At 37.2% G+C, this 19,456-nt stretch overlaps 1 protein-coding gene across 7 annotated transcripts; it reads left to right on the forward strand.

Annotated features, from left to right (window-relative positions):
• Positions 1-4,840: 4,840 nt before the first annotated feature.
• On the forward strand, positions 4,841-19,244 carry LOC107763675 (uncharacterized). 7 transcript variants are annotated; one of them, XR_012697223.1, is made up of 13 exons: positions 4,980-5,192; positions 6,581-6,770; positions 6,881-6,955; positions 8,594-8,700; positions 9,072-9,132; positions 9,369-9,428; positions 9,517-9,591; positions 10,879-11,025; positions 16,856-16,910; positions 17,696-17,815; positions 18,314-18,540; positions 18,664-18,943; positions 19,066-19,244. XR_012697223.1 is itself a non-coding variant. In XM_075226236.1 (12 exons), exons 1-12 carry the CDS (start codon positions 5,161-5,163, stop codon positions 18,685-18,687), a joined length of 1,173 nt encoding a protein of 390 aa, XP_075082337.1. In that variant the 5' UTR covers positions 4,841-5,160; the 3' UTR covers positions 18,688-18,993. The 7 variants fall into 7 exon arrangements, 5 of the variants coding, with proteins under 5 accessions (XP_075082337.1, XP_075082336.1, XP_075082339.1 ...); XR_012697222.1 differs by having other exon boundaries at positions 4,984-5,192; positions 9,369-9,432; positions 9,521-9,591; XM_075226236.1 differs by lacking the exon at positions 19,066-19,244 and having other exon boundaries at positions 4,841-5,192; positions 18,664-18,993.
• Positions 19,245-19,456: the final 212 nt, after the last annotated feature.

Here is a 19,456-nt window from a genome sequence, read left to right on the forward strand (position 1 = left end):
AGAAACCCCATAAACTCAACGTTTAATACACATGTAAGTGATGATGATGAGCACCTTACGAATGGGGACTGGGCTAATGTTAAAATGCTTGTTGATTTTTTAGAAAAAATTCATATTACTACAAATGAATTTTCTGGGCAATATTATCCTACTATTTCTAACTGTTTAGTTTATATTGCAGAACTTGTAAATTTGTTTACTCAATTTTCAGAGAGTGAGGAAATTTATAAACTTGCTATTGATTCTATGAGAAAAAAGTTTAAAAAATATTTTTTCCCTATTCCCCTATTTATGATGTTGCTGCTTTGTTAATTCCTTGTATGAAATTAGGAGATCCTCAATTTTGGTATGAAACTATTTATAATGGCTTAGCACTTGAAGATGCTGAGTTGGCTGGACTTCCGAAAGCAATAGCCTCAATTAGAATAAATGCTCAAACTATTTATAATGCTTATCAAGTTGCATTAAATCATGCTAGATCAAATGTTCCAACTCCTTCTTCTTATGATTCTCAATCATCTAAAAGAACTGCGGGAGTAGGGGCACTTAGTGCTTGGGCGGGGTTTATGGGTTCTCAAGGTTCTAGTAATAATGATTTTTCACAACTAAATGAGCTTGAAGTTTATTTGTCGCAGCAATTTGAGGAAGTGAATTCCGACGGCTCCTTTAATCTTTTGCAATAGTGGAAGGACAAAGAAAAATACTTTCCGGTACTTTCAATGATGACCCGAGATATTTTAACTATTCAAGCTTCAACAGTAGCATCAGAGAGCGCTTTCAGTCAAGCAAGACTTCAACTCGGTGATTATAGAGCGTCTATGAGGGAGAGCTTGGAAAAATTAGTACTTTCCAGAGATTGGATCCGTTCGGAAAGAAGAAATTTTGGACTTGCTGAATCACAACCAGAGGAAGACGAAGCTTACGAAGAACTGCTAGCTGAACTTGCGGATGATACTGCTTCGCCCAACAATGGAAGCGGTGATGACCAAGCTACTTTTCCGCCACCACCAACGGAAATTCTTCCGAACCTTGAAGGATTTATGAAGTTTGTAAGAGATACCATGTAACTTGTATGAACAAAAATTAGTATGTATTATATAACTTGTATTTTGACACATCTTGATTAGTTTCTTTTTCTTCTTAATGGTGGTATTAGCACTTTGTTGTGCTCATTTGATAGGGGAGGAAGACTAAGAAAGATATTGCCATATTTTTTTAATGCTATAATAAAATTATAATGCATTACTTTGAATATCTCTTTACAATATTTTTGTCTTTAAATTTTGAATTAAAAAATTTAGGTCACAATTCTATAATAAAATTTACAAGGATTGCCTTAGATATTTTTTTTTTACATCTTTTTCTCTCTAATTTCAATTCTATTTTTTTTTTAAAAAAAAATTAATATTTTAGCCGTTGGGCTCACTTTGCCCGTTTAGCTCGGAGGCCCGGCCCATTTAGCCTGGGACCGTGAGTTCGTGGGTCCGGTCCCGGGCCGGTTCCTATAAAATGACCGTTTAGCCCATTTAGTTAGGGACCGGACCGGGACCAGAACCGTTTGGACCGGACCGAGACCAGAACCGTTTGGACCGGCCCACTTAGCCAGTTTAGGACCCGGACCGGCCCACATGCCACCCCCTAAGTCAGACAAACAGATGAGGAAATAGAACAAAGGAACTAAAGGACCTATAATCTACAACTAAAGGGTAGAAAAATAGGTAAAGAAATACAATACAAAAGCTAAAGGGCTATAATCTACGACCAAAGGTCACAAAGAAAATGTGCAATAAAGATTATGCTTTTACCTTTTAATTAATTCACATACAGCTATTGGTCACCGTAAATGTAAAATATCTGTGTATCAGTGTGTTACCAACACTTCAAGACTCAAAATTTGGATCTATCTTCTATTATGACATATCAAATCTAGTTTTATTTAGTGTGAGATCCAACCTCTGCAGAGTAATTTTTGGAGGAAATCCTTAGGCGTTCCTTCATCTCTAGTTCCAAAATTTAATGAATTGTTTTTTTTTATTCCACCACCCATGAGAATAATTATTTTTTTTAAAAAAAAAAGCTACATAAGACCCTCTCAACGAATTGAGTTAAATGCAAGTGAGCGTTCAAATTTTTTAGGAATTGTTACACAAATAGCCGGTCAGATTCGACGTTTATTTTTTTTAACCGGTATACATAAATTATATATTATTTATACACAGTTATACATATGTTATACACGAATTATATGTATATTATACATCTATCGGCTATTATTTATTTAAGAGATCAGGTGAACGACTATTTGGGTTAATTCTTCCTCAAAATATGTTGAAAAGCCCATTTCTACTTGCTGACCTAGACCCAATCACTATTGTAGTTGGCTCCACCAATCAGGCCCAGCCAGCCCAAGATTAAGAGTCATGAGACGAGCAACTGGAAACTTCTATCGTTGTGAGTTGTGACCTCTAATTATCACTTGAAAGTGCTAAGTCAATGCTGCTACTTTAGCATGCAAGTATGTAACTAATAGCCATGAATAATTCAACAGCCTTTCAAATGATGAGAATCTTAGGTCCAATCGAATATTATACCATATCATGTACGGTCAGACCTCTCTATAATAACATTTCTGTATAATAAACATTCACTGTAAAAGCCAAGATTTCTCCGGAACCGATTTTTTAAGTTATATTTTACCTCTCTATAATAACTTTTTACCTATAACAACAACAACCATATTTATAGCAGAACGCTCTTTGTAAAATTACCCATCTATAACAGCCATATAGAATCTTTAAGATTACTAATAGTAATTCTAAAAATACGCGCACAATCGTTTCTACCAAACAAAGTTTCTATATTGCATAAGATATAAGATTTGAAGATTTGCACATGATATCTTTTTCATTAAACAAATTCCAAAAAATATTTAGAAATAAAATTTAACTGTTAAGCTCTTAAATTGTTTTCAAAGTAAAGCTATTGGATACTTTTTTGCCGAAACTTTGGACACAAATCTTCACCAATTCAAACGTTATATCGCTAGTAAGAGAATGAAATCTACGAAACAAGCTACAATTACAAAATTGTTCCATCAATCTTGAAAGAATTTATTTTTCTAGGTAGCTACCTTTAATATCCGCCTTAGAGTTTAGTTATGAATTTATTAATAATGTATTAGTTTTCTTCAATATTTAACTAGTAAAATATGCATATCTTTTGAGATTTTAAATTTGAATAATTTTTTTATTTTTTATATGTAATATTAAAAAAGGAAAAATAATTGATTTTTAGATAATTTTTATCTATAACAGCCAAAAAGTATTTAAACGTCAAATGTTGTTATAGGTGTATAACAGTCATTCACTATAAAAGCCAAATATATCGAAACAATCGAGACTGTTATAAAGAGAGTTAGACTGTAGTTATTGATTCTTTCTTCATTTTAGTATATATATCTTTTTTACTTTATCCTTTAAAGAGTATAACACGTTTACCGATAATTTATTAATGAGTGACTTTAAGAGGAATATATGCTCTTTTAAAGCTTTTTTTCCAGTATCCGTTACATGCCGAAGATAATTACTAATTCAAGTCATTAGACAAGGAGATAGCGAACTTCTTCCTTGTGTTGCAACGTACGAGTTATTTATGAGAAAATAAAATCTAAAATATATTTATAACTTACAATCATTTATCAGAAAATATAGTTTTTTCTTTTCTTTTGTAACGACCCAATTGATCATTTGAGACCTTGTATAGTTTTATATGGTGTATTATGACTTGCATATATAGTTAATTTTGATGTTCGAGAGGCTCGGGATTGATATGGAAGAGTGATTCTCAATTTGGAAGCTTTAAGTTGGAATGATTAATTAAGGTTTGACTTTTACATAAATGAACTCGGATTGATGATTTGATGGTTCTAATATGTTGGTGATTTGGACTTGAGCATATGTTTGGATTTCGATTTGGAGGTTCCTAGAAAATTTTGACTCTATTTGTTGGAAGTTGGTAATTTGAGGAACTTGAGAATTTTTAAGCTTGATAAATAGTTAAGTTTGATGTTATTGGACTCATATTGTTGTTTTGGGACTGGGACTGAGGTTAGGTTCATGTTGTTATTGAAATTTGTGTGCAAAGTTTGGTTGTGATCCGAAATGTCTAAGTATGATTCGAATGCATTCGGCGAAGTTGGAAGTTAAGAAAGTTTAAGAAATTGAATTTGATCTTCAAATCTTGGTTTTGGTGTTGGAATTCGTGTTTCGAGCCTTTGGACAAGTTTGCATAGAGTATGTGAACTTGTTAGATTGATTAGACGGCCCCCTTGTACCTCGGGTGAGTTTTGGGTAGTTTCAGACCACTTCTAGGCCTTTTTGAGTTGTTGATAACTGATACAGAGTTGTGAATTGTGATCGCGGAGGTCTGGGTCGCGTTCGCGAAGAGCAAAGTGCATTTCGGGGCTTGTGAATAGCGATTGCGGAAGGAGGGAGCTTATATCTTGCAACCTATAAGTAATTTGGGAATGATCTAATAGATGAAAAGTTATACCCTTTTGACTTTAATTTTCATAAAATTAAACCGCCTTACAATGTAGCAGGTGATCAATTAAAATTTGGGGAAATTTTGTCCTAGTTGAGAGAGTTAGGGAGAGAAGAAGATCGACTACTTTGAATGTGGGGGAGAGAAAAAAAAAAAATCAAATTTTAACCTACTTTTTAGTTTTTTAAATTCTATTCCAAATTTTTTCTGTTTTTAATTTGGCCCTCGACCAGACGACCACCGTTAATCACCCCTTAATAACCAGCCCTTAATTCCCAAATCCTTACGGCATATACTTGAAACGCCGTACTTGAAAATTGAAATGTCATTTCCAACACATTTTTCCAGTTACATCTCCCCGTACCCCCCCCCCCCCCCCAAAAAAAAAAATAAAAAAAAATACTAGTGAATTTCATTCACAAAGAAGTTATTCTGCTTTCCTGAGATCAACACAACACAACACAAAACAGGTGTCCTCCTCCTACTCTCCAACTTCCAAAGCATCGTTCTCCTCGAAACGTATCGCAATCGTCGAGAAACAGCATCAATTTGCGTGGCGGAGTTTGCTATATCAATCTGCGTAGTTAAGAGGAGAATTTTCACCTATAGAAGAAGAAAATGCTAGGGGATGGAGCCCAAACCCCTAGTCGGTGAGTCTACTTTGAACACTTTTAGCTCTTCTTTTACTTCTTGTTATTCTATTTCTATAATTAGGTCTCGAAGGATTTACAGTGATGTTTTTTTTTTTGTACTAATGAGTTTTTGGCGAGTCAAAGAGTTTTGCATTGAAATTTTTTGCTTTTGAAAAATATATTCGGGTTACACAACATATAAGTAGCTAAGAGATTGACGATTTTTTGTTTTTATGTATTGTATCGAAAAAAATAATGTACTTGCGAACTTGATTTCACTAGCATTATGATTAGGAAGGCGCTGAGTTAGGAGCTGAAATTTTGTGCAGTTGAAATCCCTATTTTCGATTACACAACGTACAAGTAGCTATGAGATTCAGAATGTTTTATGTTTATGTTATTACAAGCCGAGGGTCTATCGGAAAAAGCCTCTCTACTCTAGGGTAGGGGTAAGGTCTGTGTACAAACTAACCTCCCCAGACCCCACTAGTGGGATTATACTGGGTTGTTGTTTGTTGTTGTTGCTAAATTCATTTGACTTGCATTACGGATTACAAAGATGCTGAGTTAGGAGCTGAAGTTTTGTGTGGTCGAAATCCCTATTTGGAAACTTTTGGGTTATGTTAGTTTTTGGAGAAATATTAACTTGCTAAATTTATTTGACTAGCATTATGATTGTGAAGGCACTGAGTTAGGAGTTGAAATTTGTGCTGTTGAAATCTCTATTTGGATTAGACAATATATAAGTTGCCTGAGACAGAAGATTTTGCGATTATGTTGGTTATTGAAGAAATAGTGAACCTGCTAAATTGATTTGAATAGCATTACCGATGGGAGGATGCTGAATTAGGAGTTAACCATTAGGAGTTGAAGTTTGTCTTGTTGATCTTTTTCATTTTCTTATGTCGCTGAAATGAAATCCTTAGTTGGAGGTACAAGTAGCTGGAGTTGATAGGCTTTCACGTTTATTTTGTCAATTGAATGAAGTTATGAATCTGCCAAGTTAAATTTCACAATGTAACGATTCCTAAGATGCTTACGGTTGCTTATCAAATTGCCTTGTGAAGTATCAACTTCTGATTTTGGCACTTACTCTTGATATTGGGTAAGTAGATAACAAGTTTCTGGCATGCATTACCATGTTTTCAAGTCAATATAGTTTCAACTTCCTTTGGAAATGAAATGATGGTGAGGCTTTTCTTTCAGCTGATCGGCGTTGAATGATTAATATGAAAGGTTCAAAATGGCTTTGTTTTGCTCCTCATCAGTGGGTTTTTTCTTTATTTTCTAGGTTTATGTGATACGTTATTGTGAATTGCGTAAGAGTATGATAGGGGAAGTGAAGGGTGTTATACTGTTTGCTTCTATTTGTGTTAAATGCCTTCTCAAATTCAAACTCCATGCAGGTCTGATTTGCTATGTATGGTGAAAAAGAATTCAAAGATGTTAGGGAAAACCATAGTGGAAGATGAAGAAACATCGGATGTTGAAACAGATCCCGTTTTCTGGCATGACATTATGGACGTGTATTTCATTCGTGGCAGGGAGTCTAGGGGGCGTCAGGAAGACGATCTTGTATTTTTTGTTAAAAAATTGGTACACTTCTTATCATTTTCTCCTTGTTATAGAGTTTTTAGGTGCAACCTGCTGAATCTGAACAACAGTTTACTGAAATTGAATTACTATGAGGATATATTTTGGTGTAGCATTTGCAGAATCACGGGTCAAATGAAGATGAATCTGTGAACTCGCCATACTTTGTACGCAGGTGGGCACCTAAGGTAAAAGCGACACAAGTTTTTCATTCAGATTCCGTCACATGCATATTGAAGTACTTCCTTCCATTTAAGGTGTCAATCATTTGAATGTGTGCTGTATATTCACTAGAATGTGATGATCTATACAGTTCAATAAGCTTGGAAATTTGTACTAATCATCAAGCTTAGTCTTTCATGTAATTGAAGGGTTTTAGATTTCACTTCGATTTTCTTCTTTAGTTATCCGGACTTAGTTTAATTTGGATTTTAAGAAATTTCACAGCCTAACGGTTAAGATGGATTATAATTTGTCCTTGTTTCGCTAAACTTTCTTTAGTGCTTATGCATGAAGGTCGATTCTGATGATCTATATGTTAAAGAAAAAAATCAAGGTACTTCAAGATTCTGGATTAAGCCTGAAATAGAGACTTTAATCCAAGTATATGGGACTGGAAAATTACATCTATGATTTGAAAAGGGTTAGATGTTGGATGGATGCCCTACATCTTGATTAACAGTTGCAAAAAAAAAAAGTTACTGTTGCCAAATGCTACTTGGAGGAGTGGCGGTAAGGTGTTCCTATATTTTGGTTTTGCATGATAAGATGAGTTGTCTTCTTTCAAAATAGGCAATGTAGCAGTAGTCCTTGACTCCTTTCTAAATAGTGGTTGATGGTTGATCAATTTGCAACTGATAGATAGAAATACTAGAATTTCGCAAGTTCGTCAAAAAGCTGTAGCCTAGTTTGCTGATTAGTAGTCAGAAAAGCATGTCAGTAAGAGCTCATTCAATTTTTCTGATGATTTCTCTTTGTTGGTTATCTTTTTATTTGGTCCATATGTTACTTGGGGACATAGACTTTGGAGATCTTATCCTGGTTATGTTTTTGACCGGGAGCCAGTGAGCAACTGAGCATTGCAGAACATTTGTGGATGTGGCAGTATGCTGTGAGGACTTTCCATCTATTTGTGTTTTAAGATCATGCCACACTAAAAGGACTTGACATTCTTCATCCTGCAGAATGATGTAGATTTTCCTTTTCTATTCGTTTTGAACTACTGTCCCACTTTCGTTTTAAGTACCTACTTATATAGCACCAATGAGGAATTATATTTTAGGAAAGGTATAGGTTCTCAAGTTCTCTAAATTTATGGTTTAACATCTTCTACTTGCTTACATGATATATATTTTATTAACTGATTAAGTAATGCAAAGTGCCAAATTCTGATATGAAAAATGTAAGATACAGTGATCAGATAATATTTCATCCAGATTTCACGCTCACTTTTCTTCTTATCTTCAAGTTTTATTATTCATGGGCATCCTGGGCCTGGGTTGATATTATCTAAAGGACATATTCTTCACTCCAACATTGATGACACATTTTGATGTTAAGAATTTTTTTTTGACAATAGATATAGAAATTATGTAATTGAAAGAGATGATGGTTTCTCTAGCTTCGTTGCTTGGATAATCGAGTGTTAAGAAAGATGAATGAATTAAGACAATTGATTTTTTGTTTAACTTTATATTTGATTGTGGTTATGCTAAAGGTGAGATTGATAAAAAACAGTTAGTTATTTACCTTTGTCAGAATATAATAGATGATATAAGATGTTTCCAAAGGTGACAAATTTCTATTGTTCATTATCTTCCTGGCAGTTGGATGACTTGACTGGCGCAAGTTCGTCAGATGTTGATTGGAGGCGCTCCTTTTACTTGAACTTAATTGCTCAAACTTCTTTTAGTGTGACGGTGGCAATTTGTAGGTACTATTGCTTATTTCTCTTTGTTCCATGATGGGCTGTCTAATGTTCTATTTCACATGGTTGTGATATCTCTTTGACTGTACGCTGTGTTTTATGAGAGAGAGAGTTTGTGTGACTCGAGTTATTCATGAACTCTCGTTAATAAGGGAATCTTCAGAATAACGCCTATAAATTTTTTGAGTATCTTCTCAAAATATTCCTGTTATTTGGCTTTTGATAAAAGAGGAACTTCTGCTGTTAATTTAACTTTTGCCAGGATGTTCGGTGTTGTTTAATCAGGTGTTTATTGTATCAGCTAAAGCTTAGCAAACTTTTAGTATTCTCTTTAATGGTTTTTTCCCTTTTCCCTTTTTTTTCTTTGGTTGGTGTAGTCAGCAGGTCCTTAAGAATTACCAAACTGGCAAAGACAGACCATTATCTCCTATATACAAGGCAAGTAGGCAGATCAGAAATTTCATATTAGTGCTCATATTACTCTGATTTGAATTACTATTCAAGCAGTAGTTGTTTAATAAAACCTGCTCCCACTTTTATTGCTGTAGCAAGCCAAGTAGAATCTTTGTGACATGTTGGGTGCTTGGCTCATTCTATTTTAGTTTTCTTTCCTCAAAGATTCACATTAGTGAACAGCAAATCTGGTTTTATCTTTTATTTCTATACTTTTTCAGGTTATCAAAACTGTCTATGCGTCTCCAAGTCGTATCAATTTTCACTTGGACTCAAGGAAGGCAAGTATTTCTAACATCTAGAGATCCATATGGCTCCTTTTATGCTTGATTAAAGTGTCTTCTAATGACATTATTGATATATAATCAGGAAGTAGAAACAACCTCTGCCTACCCAGAGATATGTTTTGCAGTTGATGACTTTGATTCCACTTTTGATGCAGTGGTAATACATCTACTCTCAGACCACTTTTGTTAAGTTGCTATGTGGTAAAATATATATTTTAGTGACTCACAGAAAGGTATAACATACAAGAAACTTTGTTGGTAACTTCGAAGTTCAAAGATTGTTGCCCATTGTCAGATACTTTTCAGGCTGTTGGATTTGGATTATCAGAGCAGTTAATCACTCTTGGTTTCCATGTTCACTCTAACATTTCATTTGCATTAGATGTTTAAGCAATCAATTACCTCTTGAAGGATCACGGTGGTCTACCATTTTGCATGTAATCCGTTTATCACTCTTGGTTTTCATGTTTACTTAACATTTCATTTGCATTAGATTTTCAATCAAACAATAACCTTTTGAAGGATCACAGTGGGCTACAATTTTTGCACGTAATCCGAGTATAATGGAGTAGGCATTTTGGACATCTTTTGAAGTTTCAGACTTCAAAATACCTTCATTTGATAATACCAGAATTCTGTACCTATAGCTTGTGTTCATGTTTGACGTTGCAAAATTCTAGAAGCTTTTGCTGCATCTCTCAAGTCGCTGACAGTTGAAATTTGCAGTATCTGATCTTCCAAAGATGTTTTTTATCCTAATTTTGCTCTATCCACCTTATGCAATTTTACTACTTTGGTTTCTTTTTCTGCTGGGAAGAATATCTGGTAATTTCCAACCAGATCCTAATTGTCTAGTGATTCTCTTCCATGGGGTTTTAAATGATGAAAATTATGGTATGCTTCATGAAATGCAATTTTTGCTTCACGCTCAAAGAGTCCTGCAAATCATGTTGGCGATTCTATTGTTGCCACCTATATAATTACCTTTTCTCAACAAAAAAAAAAATCAGGAGTGTGAACCCCCCTTAGCAGTAGTACTGCTGCTTAATTCTCAAAGACTTGAGTTGTCCTCGGAGCATGATTAAAGACATTGGTACAATAGGTTGACATTATCCTTCAATTAATGTACTTTGATATGAAGAGATAATTGATGCCATGAATGACACCCTGAAAGAGCAGTAGAATAGATGACATTGGGATACTCATTCTTGTGTTTCCCGACTAGTTTCCGGGAAAGAACAAATGTTGCTTAAATTTTGTCAGAGATTGATTTCTCCCATTAAATTGGGAGGAGACATGAAATCCGAGGCATCATTCTGTGAAATGACTAGTCTGATGATTGCTTAAATGAACACTCTCACGAAAAATAGGTAGAGCAAACTTCCTCTCTCACTTTTTGATGTGACAACAACTATAGAAGCATTGCAAATTATCTTTCTTTCAGGTCTTGACAGATGTAGATCACTGCTATTGTGTACTTTTAAATGCACATGATGGGGCTGCATTCCCGAGTGAGAGAAAACAACATGACTACAGTCCTGCTAATTCTTCAAAGAGTGATACAAGTTCTGGAAAAGTACCAACTTCAAAGGTTCGAGAAATTGATTTTCTTTGGAAGTGAATAGCATCTGTAATTCTTGCTTTGGTGCTTTTAGTTTGTAATTGTGAGAAGGCACGGGAGAAAATGTGTTATTGATATTGGATGAACAATACAATACAATACAAGAGGTCCTTATTTATAGCTATACTATACAAGGACATACTACTCTTCTACCAATGTGGGACAATACTACACTATATACATGCTGTAAACTAACACTCCCCCTCAAGCAGGTGCATACAAATCATATGTACCGAGCTTGTTACATATATAACCAATACGAGGACCAGTGAGGGACTTGGTGAAAATATCTGCAAGTTGATCATTCGACCTCACAAACTTTGTAGCAATCTCTCATGAAAGTATCTTTTCTCTGACGAAGTGACAATCAATCTCAATGTGTTTAGTTCTCTCATGGAACACCGGATTTGATGCAATATGAAGGGCAACTTGATTATCGCACACAAGTTCCATCCGACTGATTTCACCAAATTTCAACTCCTTGAGCAATTGTTTGGTCCAGACTAGCTCACATGTTGCCATAGCTATTGCTCGATATTCTGCTTCTGCACTAGACCGAGCAACTACATTCTGTTTCTTGCTCTTCCAGGACACCAAATTTCCTCCTACTAAAACACAATATCCAGACGTAGAACTTCTATCAGAAAGTGATCCTGCCCAATCAGCATCTGAGTATCCAATGATCTGCTCATGACCTCGATCCTCAAAGAGTAACCCTTTGCCTGGAGCCGATTTTATATATCGAATAATGCGGACAACTGCATCCCAATGACTATTACAGGGAGAATTCATAAACTGACTTACAACACTCACAGGATAAGAAATGTCGGGTCTAGTCACTGTGAGATAATTTAATTTTCCAACCAGCCGCCTATAGCTTGCAGGATCGCTAAGCGGCTCCCTCTGTCCTGGCATAAGTTCAGAATTCGGATCCATCGGAGTGTCAACAGGTCTGCAACCTATCATCCCCGTCTCCTCAAGAATGTCTAAAGCATACTTTCTTTGAGAAATAACAATATCTGAGCTAGACTGGGCAACCTCAATACCTAGAAAGTACTTCAATCTGCCTAGATCCTTAGTTTGGAAGTGCTGGAAGAGATGCTGCTTCAGATTGGTAATACCATCCTGATCATTGCCAGTAATAACAATATCATCAACATAGACTACCAGATAAATACAGAGACTTGAAGCAGAGTGCTGATAAAACACAGAGTGATCAGCTTCACTACGAATCATGCCAAACTCCTGGATAACCGTGCTGAACTTACCAAACCAGGCTCGAGGAGACTGCTTTAGACCATAAAGTGACCGACGCAAGCGACATACAAGGCCACGAGACTCCCCTGAGCAACAAAACCAGGTGGTTGCTCCATATAAACCTCATCCTCAAGATCACCGTGAAGAAAGGCATTTTTAATGTCCAGCTGATAGAGGGGCCAATGACGAACCGCAGCCATGGATAGAAAAAGGCGGACTGAAGCCACTTTAGCCACGGGAGAGAAGGTATCACTGTAATCGAGCCCAAATATCTGAGTATATCCTTTGGCAACAAGACGGGCCTTAAGTCGATCAATCTGTCCATCGGGACCAACTTTGACTGCATAAACCCAACGACAACCAACAGTAGATTTACCTGAGGGAAGAGGAACAAGCTCCCAAGTACTACTTGTATGTAAAGCAGACATCTCGTCACTCATAGCCTGTCGGCATACTGGATGAGACAACGCTTCACCTGTAGACTTAGGGATGGAAACCAAGGACAAAGAAGATATAAAAGCATAATGGGGAGATGACAGACGATGATAGCTCAAACCGACATAATGAGGATTAGGGTTAAGTGTGGTCCGTATACCTTTCCGAAGTGCAATCGGTGTACTAGGAGCAGGGTCCGCAGCAGGAGCAGGGTCAGGTGCAGGACGAGAACCAGTTGGGCCTGATGGAAGACGCAAACGACGATGATAAGTCAAGAGTGGTGTTCCTGTGGCTGGGGAACTAGGGGGAACAACACTAGACTCCTCAACGGTTGGTATGGATGAAACCTCTGTGGTCGAAGGTAGAGGAGGAGCTATAGTAAACTCCTCAAAGGTCGGTATAGGTAAGACCTCAGATATATCATGGTGGTCAACAGAGGTAAAGAAAGGTTTAGACTCAAAAAATGTGACGTCAGCTGACATAAAGTACCTACGAAGATCTGGAGAATAACAACGATATCCCTTTTGAACACGAGAATAACCAAGGAAGACACACTTGAGAGCATGAGGAGCTAACTTATCTTTCCCAGGGGCTAGGTTATGAACAAAACACGTGCTTCCAAAAACACGAGATGGAAGAGAGTATAAGGGTGACTGGGGAAACAATACTGAATGCGGAATCTGATTCTTGATGGGAGATGAAGGCATCCGATTAATCAAATAACAAGCTGTGAGAACTACATCGCCCCAAAAACGCAACGGAACACGAGATTCAATTAGAAGTGTGCGAGCAGTCTCAATAAGGTGCCTATTCTTTCTCTCAGCAACCTCATTTTGCTGAGGGGTATAAGGACAAGATGTCTGATGAATAATTCCCTGAGAAGTCATAAACTGCTGAAATTGAGAAGATAAATATTCTAAGGCATTATCACTGCGAAAAATGCGAATAGAAACACCAAATTGGTTTTTGATTTCAGCACAGAAACTCTGGAATATAGAAAATAACTCAGAACGATCTTTCATTAAGAAAAGCCAAGTACATCTTGAATAATCATCAATGAAACTGACAAAATAACGAAATCTCAAGGATGAACTGACTCTACTAGGACCCCATATATCAGAATGAACTAAGGAGAAGACAGACTCTGCATGACTCTCAACACTACGCGAAAAGGAGGCTCGGGTATGCTTCCCAAGTTGACACGACTCACAATCTAATGTAGACAAACTAGATAAACTAGGCACCATCTTTTGAAGTTTGGATAAACTCGGATGTCCTAAACGTCTGTGGATTAGATCTGGAGGATCTGTAACTAGACATGTTGTGGAAGGACTGAGTGAGTTAAGGTAGTAAAGGCCTTCTGATTCACGTCCTGTACCAATTGTCTGTCCCGTACTGCGGTCCTGCATAATAAAAGAATCGTCAATAAAATATATACCACAATGGAGGGCACGAGTCAAACGACTAACAGATGCAAGACTTAAAGGACAGCCAGGGACATAAAGAACGGAATCTAGGGTGATAGAAGACAAGGGATTAGCTTGTCCAACTCCTTTTGCCTTAGTTTGACATCCATTGGCTAAAGTAACAGTGGGAAGAGACTGTGAATATACAATATTTGACAAAAGTGATATATTACCAGATATGTGATCAGAAGCGCCGGAGTCCATGACCCATAGGCCAAGAGTGCTAGACTGGGAAACATAAGCAAAAGAATTACCAGAAACAGAAGTATCAGTCTGAGCAACTGAGGCTACTTGTGGAGATGTCTGCTTACTTGCTCGATACTGAAGGAGCTCATTATATTCTTCTTTAGGTAAAGAAAATCCTTGGTTACCTGGAGTCTCGGTCTGAGCAATGTAAGCATTTTTGGGTGGACGACCATGTAAGGAATAGCACATTTCATGAGTGTGTCCAAGTTTGTGACAATAAGAACACTTGGGTCTAGATCTTCCAAAACGACCTCCTCCTCGTCTATGCTCCATAGTTTGAGATGCCCGAACATCCATTGTCTGGGATGCAAGAACAGAGGAATCAAGTATCTGTGATGAGATCACTGGTGGACTTGGTGCTGCAGCAAGGCGGAGTAATCGAGAGAATAATTCATCAACTGTCGGGACAGACGGACTAGCCAAAATCTGGTCGCGTACTGAATCAAGATCATTAGGAAGTCCATCGAGGGTAAGAACGAGAAACATCTTCTGTCGCTGCTCTTGTTGTTTTTCCACACTAGTAGAAACTGGCATCAATTTCTCAAATTCCTCCATGACTGCCTGTACTTGACCCAAGTAAGTAGACATATCCAATTCCTGCTTCTTTAAGTTTGTCATCCGTGATATCACATCATAGAAGCGAGATATGTCATTAGTGTATAAGGTGCGTGCCTTTGCCCAAACCAAATAACATGTCTGGAATGGACGAAACAAGGGCATCAGCTTGGAATCAATAGATCGCCACAAGATGCTACATAACTGAGCATCGATTTTTGCCCAAAGTGCTATTGTCTTTTCATCTCCATCGCTAGACTGTTTGATTAGATGATCTTGAACACCTTGACCTCTACACCATAACTCGACAGATGAAGCCCAAGCTAAGTAGTTTGAACCTCCCATTAAAGGTTCCGAGGTAATAATAGCACTAGAGCTTCCAGAACTCATGTTTCTAGACCCAAAAGCATCAAATCCCAAAGACATTGCTGCAAATTATTACCAAATAGTAGAAAGAATCAACTGTAATCCACTGAAACAGTGTACGGAAAAACAGAAACAGAATACTGAAAAACTGTAGCTGCCGGAATCTACTGTAGCTGTCGGAATAGTACTGTAGCTGCCGGAAAAAACTCAAAGTTGTCGGAATGAAATGAAAACAGTAGGGGTAGGATCGGAATTACCAGGCGACCCAACTGTTCTGAAGGAAGATTTTCAAAAAATGGCCGGAAGTGGTCGTACGCGCCGGCGCGTGAGCTCACACGCGTGAGCTTCTGGTGGCGCGTGGAGGCGCGTGAGGAGGCTGCTGCCGGAGTTTTTCACTGGGGTTTGGTCGCCGGACAGTGACGACTCTCGTGGTAGTGTTGGATTTTGCACAACACTGATAGAAATGAAGCAGATAGAAAACAACCTTAAAAAATAATGATTTCTCTTTCCCGGAATCGCTGGAATTTATGCACAACGATCTTCTCTCACAATTGCTCTGATACCATGTGAGAAGGCACGGGAGAAAATATGTTATTGATATTGGATGAACAATACAATACAAGAGGTCCTTATTTATAGCTATACTATACAAGGACATACTACTCTTCTACCAATGTGGGACAATACTACACTATATACATGCTGTAAACTAACACTCCCCCTCAAGCAGGTGCATACAAATCATATGTACCGAGCTTGTTACATATATAACCAATACGAGGACCAGTGAGAAACTTGATAAAAATATCTGCAAGTTGATCATTCGACCTCACAAACTTTGTAGCAATCTCTCCTGAAAGTATCTTTTCTCTGAAGAAGTGACAATCAATCTCAATGTGTTTAGTTCTCTCATGGAACACCGCCTCTCTACCCCAGGGTAGGGGTAAGGTCTGCGTACACACTACCCTCCCCAGACCCCATTAGTGGGATTATACTGGTTTGTTGTTGTTGTTGTTGACAGTCACTTCTATTAATCATGCAAAAGTGTTCATCTATTTACCTGCCTCCTAAAGGAAAACTTTAGAGAAGCCAAGCAACCCAATGATGATGCTTTTTTATGAGGTAAATAGAATATATCGTCTTTGGGCTGCTTGGCTTCCCAAAAATTTCCCTTTAGGGATGATGTATTTGGTCGTCTGTCCTAATTTGACGTCTTACCGACCGCCCTCTCTACAATCATATTTCCTTTCACTTGCACAGCTTAAAATTAAGCACTTACATTTTGCTTTTTCAAATGTTTGAAAGAGTTTTTTGATTATGTTTTCTCTTGCTTGCAAGCTTCTTGACAATGTATTTTCAGGTCCTCATTTGTTCGACATTGACTTTATTTTGTATTTATCGTATAATCGTAGTTCTCATGAAAATTTAGTAGCGTGAAGTTGTTGGATTCTTGACCGTTTGTAATGTGATTCCAGATCACTCTTTTCTCAGGCTTCGTTAGCTACCAAATGGTCCGAGATGCATATGATGGTAAACCTGCTATTTCAACACGTGGTCTTCATTTTCACTAATTGTTTGTCGTTTCTTTCAGTTATGCTGCCTAATCAATTTTAAACGTGAAATGATGAACCATAGACCTTTTCCACTTTGCATGTTCCTCTTGCACTTGTTTGTAGACCAAAATGACCTGTGTAGCAACTAAGACAAGATTGCTCTGGTGTGAAACTGATAGGGAACATTGTGAGGATTGCATTTCATAATATGACCTTACGATCTTCGATCCTCTCTTTGCCATCAAAAGTGGTACTAGTTGAAAAGATAATTTAATGAATGAAACATTGCATCGAATTTTAAATTCATCTGTAAAAGTTTTTCAAACTCTTGAGACTTTTAAAAGTTGGAAAAATAATATAATTGGTGGAATGGGTACCCTTTCTGCAATGTATTGCATTATCTTAGTGGTTGTCTTCTTCTTATAGTAAAGTTGGTTGCTTACTTGTCTAATTTTTTTTTTGTAGAACTGCATCAAAATAGGAAGTCTCACATCAATTAGGATGGGGGAGTACTTTCTCAAAACAAAGATTAGGATTTTTTTTTGGGGGGTTTGGGGAGGGGGTGTGTGTGTGTGTGTGTGATCATTTAAGGGGTTGATGTCACAATCACAGCTCTAATGCTGATTTTTAAGTGAAAGAGTTGATATAGTAAATGATTAAATTTCAGTTGCAGGTTGATTTCCCAGTCCTGTGTTTATGGCAGTTAAGTGGAAAATGAATTCTGGTAATCTGATTGTTAACTCCTTTTATGTTTGATCACAGCTGGAAGGTCTGGATTTGGGAGCCTTCTCTCCCTTCATTCTGTTGGGAAAACTGACAGGATTTACATGAAAGGCCCTGGAGGACGTGGGGAAGTTGAAGTAGCTGTGTCTGGTGTTGTAGGTAAACTGAAAAACAGTTACCGCTTCATCATATCGTACCACAAAATTTGATCTCTCTTTGTGGGGCTATGTCATTTGATTTCTTGTTATAAACTTGGTGGTTGGTTAATTACTTGAAGAGTAATTTATTATATCTTCTCAATTTTGCTCAGTTGATTCAATAACTCAAACAGGCCAGTAATTAGATTCTATTGGGATAATTTCTTAGAATATTAGAGAAACCTGAATATTGTGCTAGTATGCATGACACTCTTGCAACTTTGATGCATTTTAGTGGGGCAGTCCATTTATGCTGTCGTTTTTTTGAGCTAGAAGATTTTCTTTTAATACAAATCAATGTTGCAACTGTAATTGTTCACTTCAGCTGCAATCAAATGTATTAAACTGTTTAATTTATTCTTCCAGCCGAAGTAATGAATATTATATGCCCTAATATTGATTAATCTGTTTAGGCCTTCTGCAAAGTTAATAATCGTGCTTTTACTTCTCTGTGTATCAGATCAAAGCAAGCAGGAGTTCAGCCATCAATCTGTAGATAACGACTCTAGAAAAGGATTAAGCTTCAGTGCTGTTGTGCGACGAGCTGCATCAGTTGCATCAGAGGCAGCAAAGCATGCATATGCTGCTGCTTCTGCTACCCGAGATGAAGGAATGATCCCCCTTAAGTGCTGCTTGATGTCTATATCATTACCTTGGGAACATATTGCTCATGATCTTTTGTTCAAGGTGAGAGCTATTTCAATTAGCACATTGTTCTTCCTTCAGATTAACGCGTTATGGTTATTTTTTTCACTGGAGCTCCTTTCATGAGTATAGAGCCCTGAATGAAGTTTCTTGTTTCCATTTCAGGGAAGTCCTCCAGTTAACCTGTAAGAATGCCTTGTGGATTTCAAAGAGGGCCATATAATCTCTTCAGCAAACTCAATAGAATAATAGGACTTAAAAAGTTTTTGACTCTAGAGATGGAGAAGACTAAAGAACGTTACAGGAAGGCGAGATGGCTGCTCCATTATGAAACAGAAGAAAGTGGTGATAATATGTATATAAGTTGGCTATCTATTCCCCCACAAGATTTGCTTCCCATGCACTGCATGCTAGCAGATAACGAACTGTTGTGTTGAATTGGCATGTTAGTTGCTATCTACTTTGTTCGTTATAAACAAATGCTTTTAGTTTGGCTACCTGAGATTCATTTATTGCTCCATTTTTCTTCTATCATGGTTGATTGATTTGACTCCCATTTAAAAATAGGCACAAAATTGCAAGGGAAGGGAAGATTGGACTGGCTATTTATGTACAAAGATCCGTTATAGACAATTGAGAGCGTGTGTGTTGGGGTTGAGATATAATGCGAAACTGTGTGACTTCTTGAGATCATAGTGGGATTCCTTTGCGTAAACCAATATTATTTAATATATGCGTTTTTGTTATCTTTATCTTTTTGCTTATTAATTTTAGTAGTTTGGGTCGGTCGTGGTATTCTTTTTTCGTTTTGAAATTTCTTTTTCTGGTTAACGAAATTGTACCATTCACTTGAGTGATTCTGGGTGGTCAATCTACACCATCCAATTTGATATAGCTTACAATGTAGATGATTCAGATTCGACTTGTAAAACACCTGCTCCACCAAGACTTGCACCAT

This window comes from Nicotiana tabacum, chromosome 12, assembly GCF_000715075.1.
Source record: "Nicotiana tabacum cultivar K326 chromosome 12, ASM71507v2, whole genome shotgun sequence".
NCBI classification, from domain to species: Eukaryota; Viridiplantae; Streptophyta; class Magnoliopsida; order Solanales; family Solanaceae; genus Nicotiana; species Nicotiana tabacum.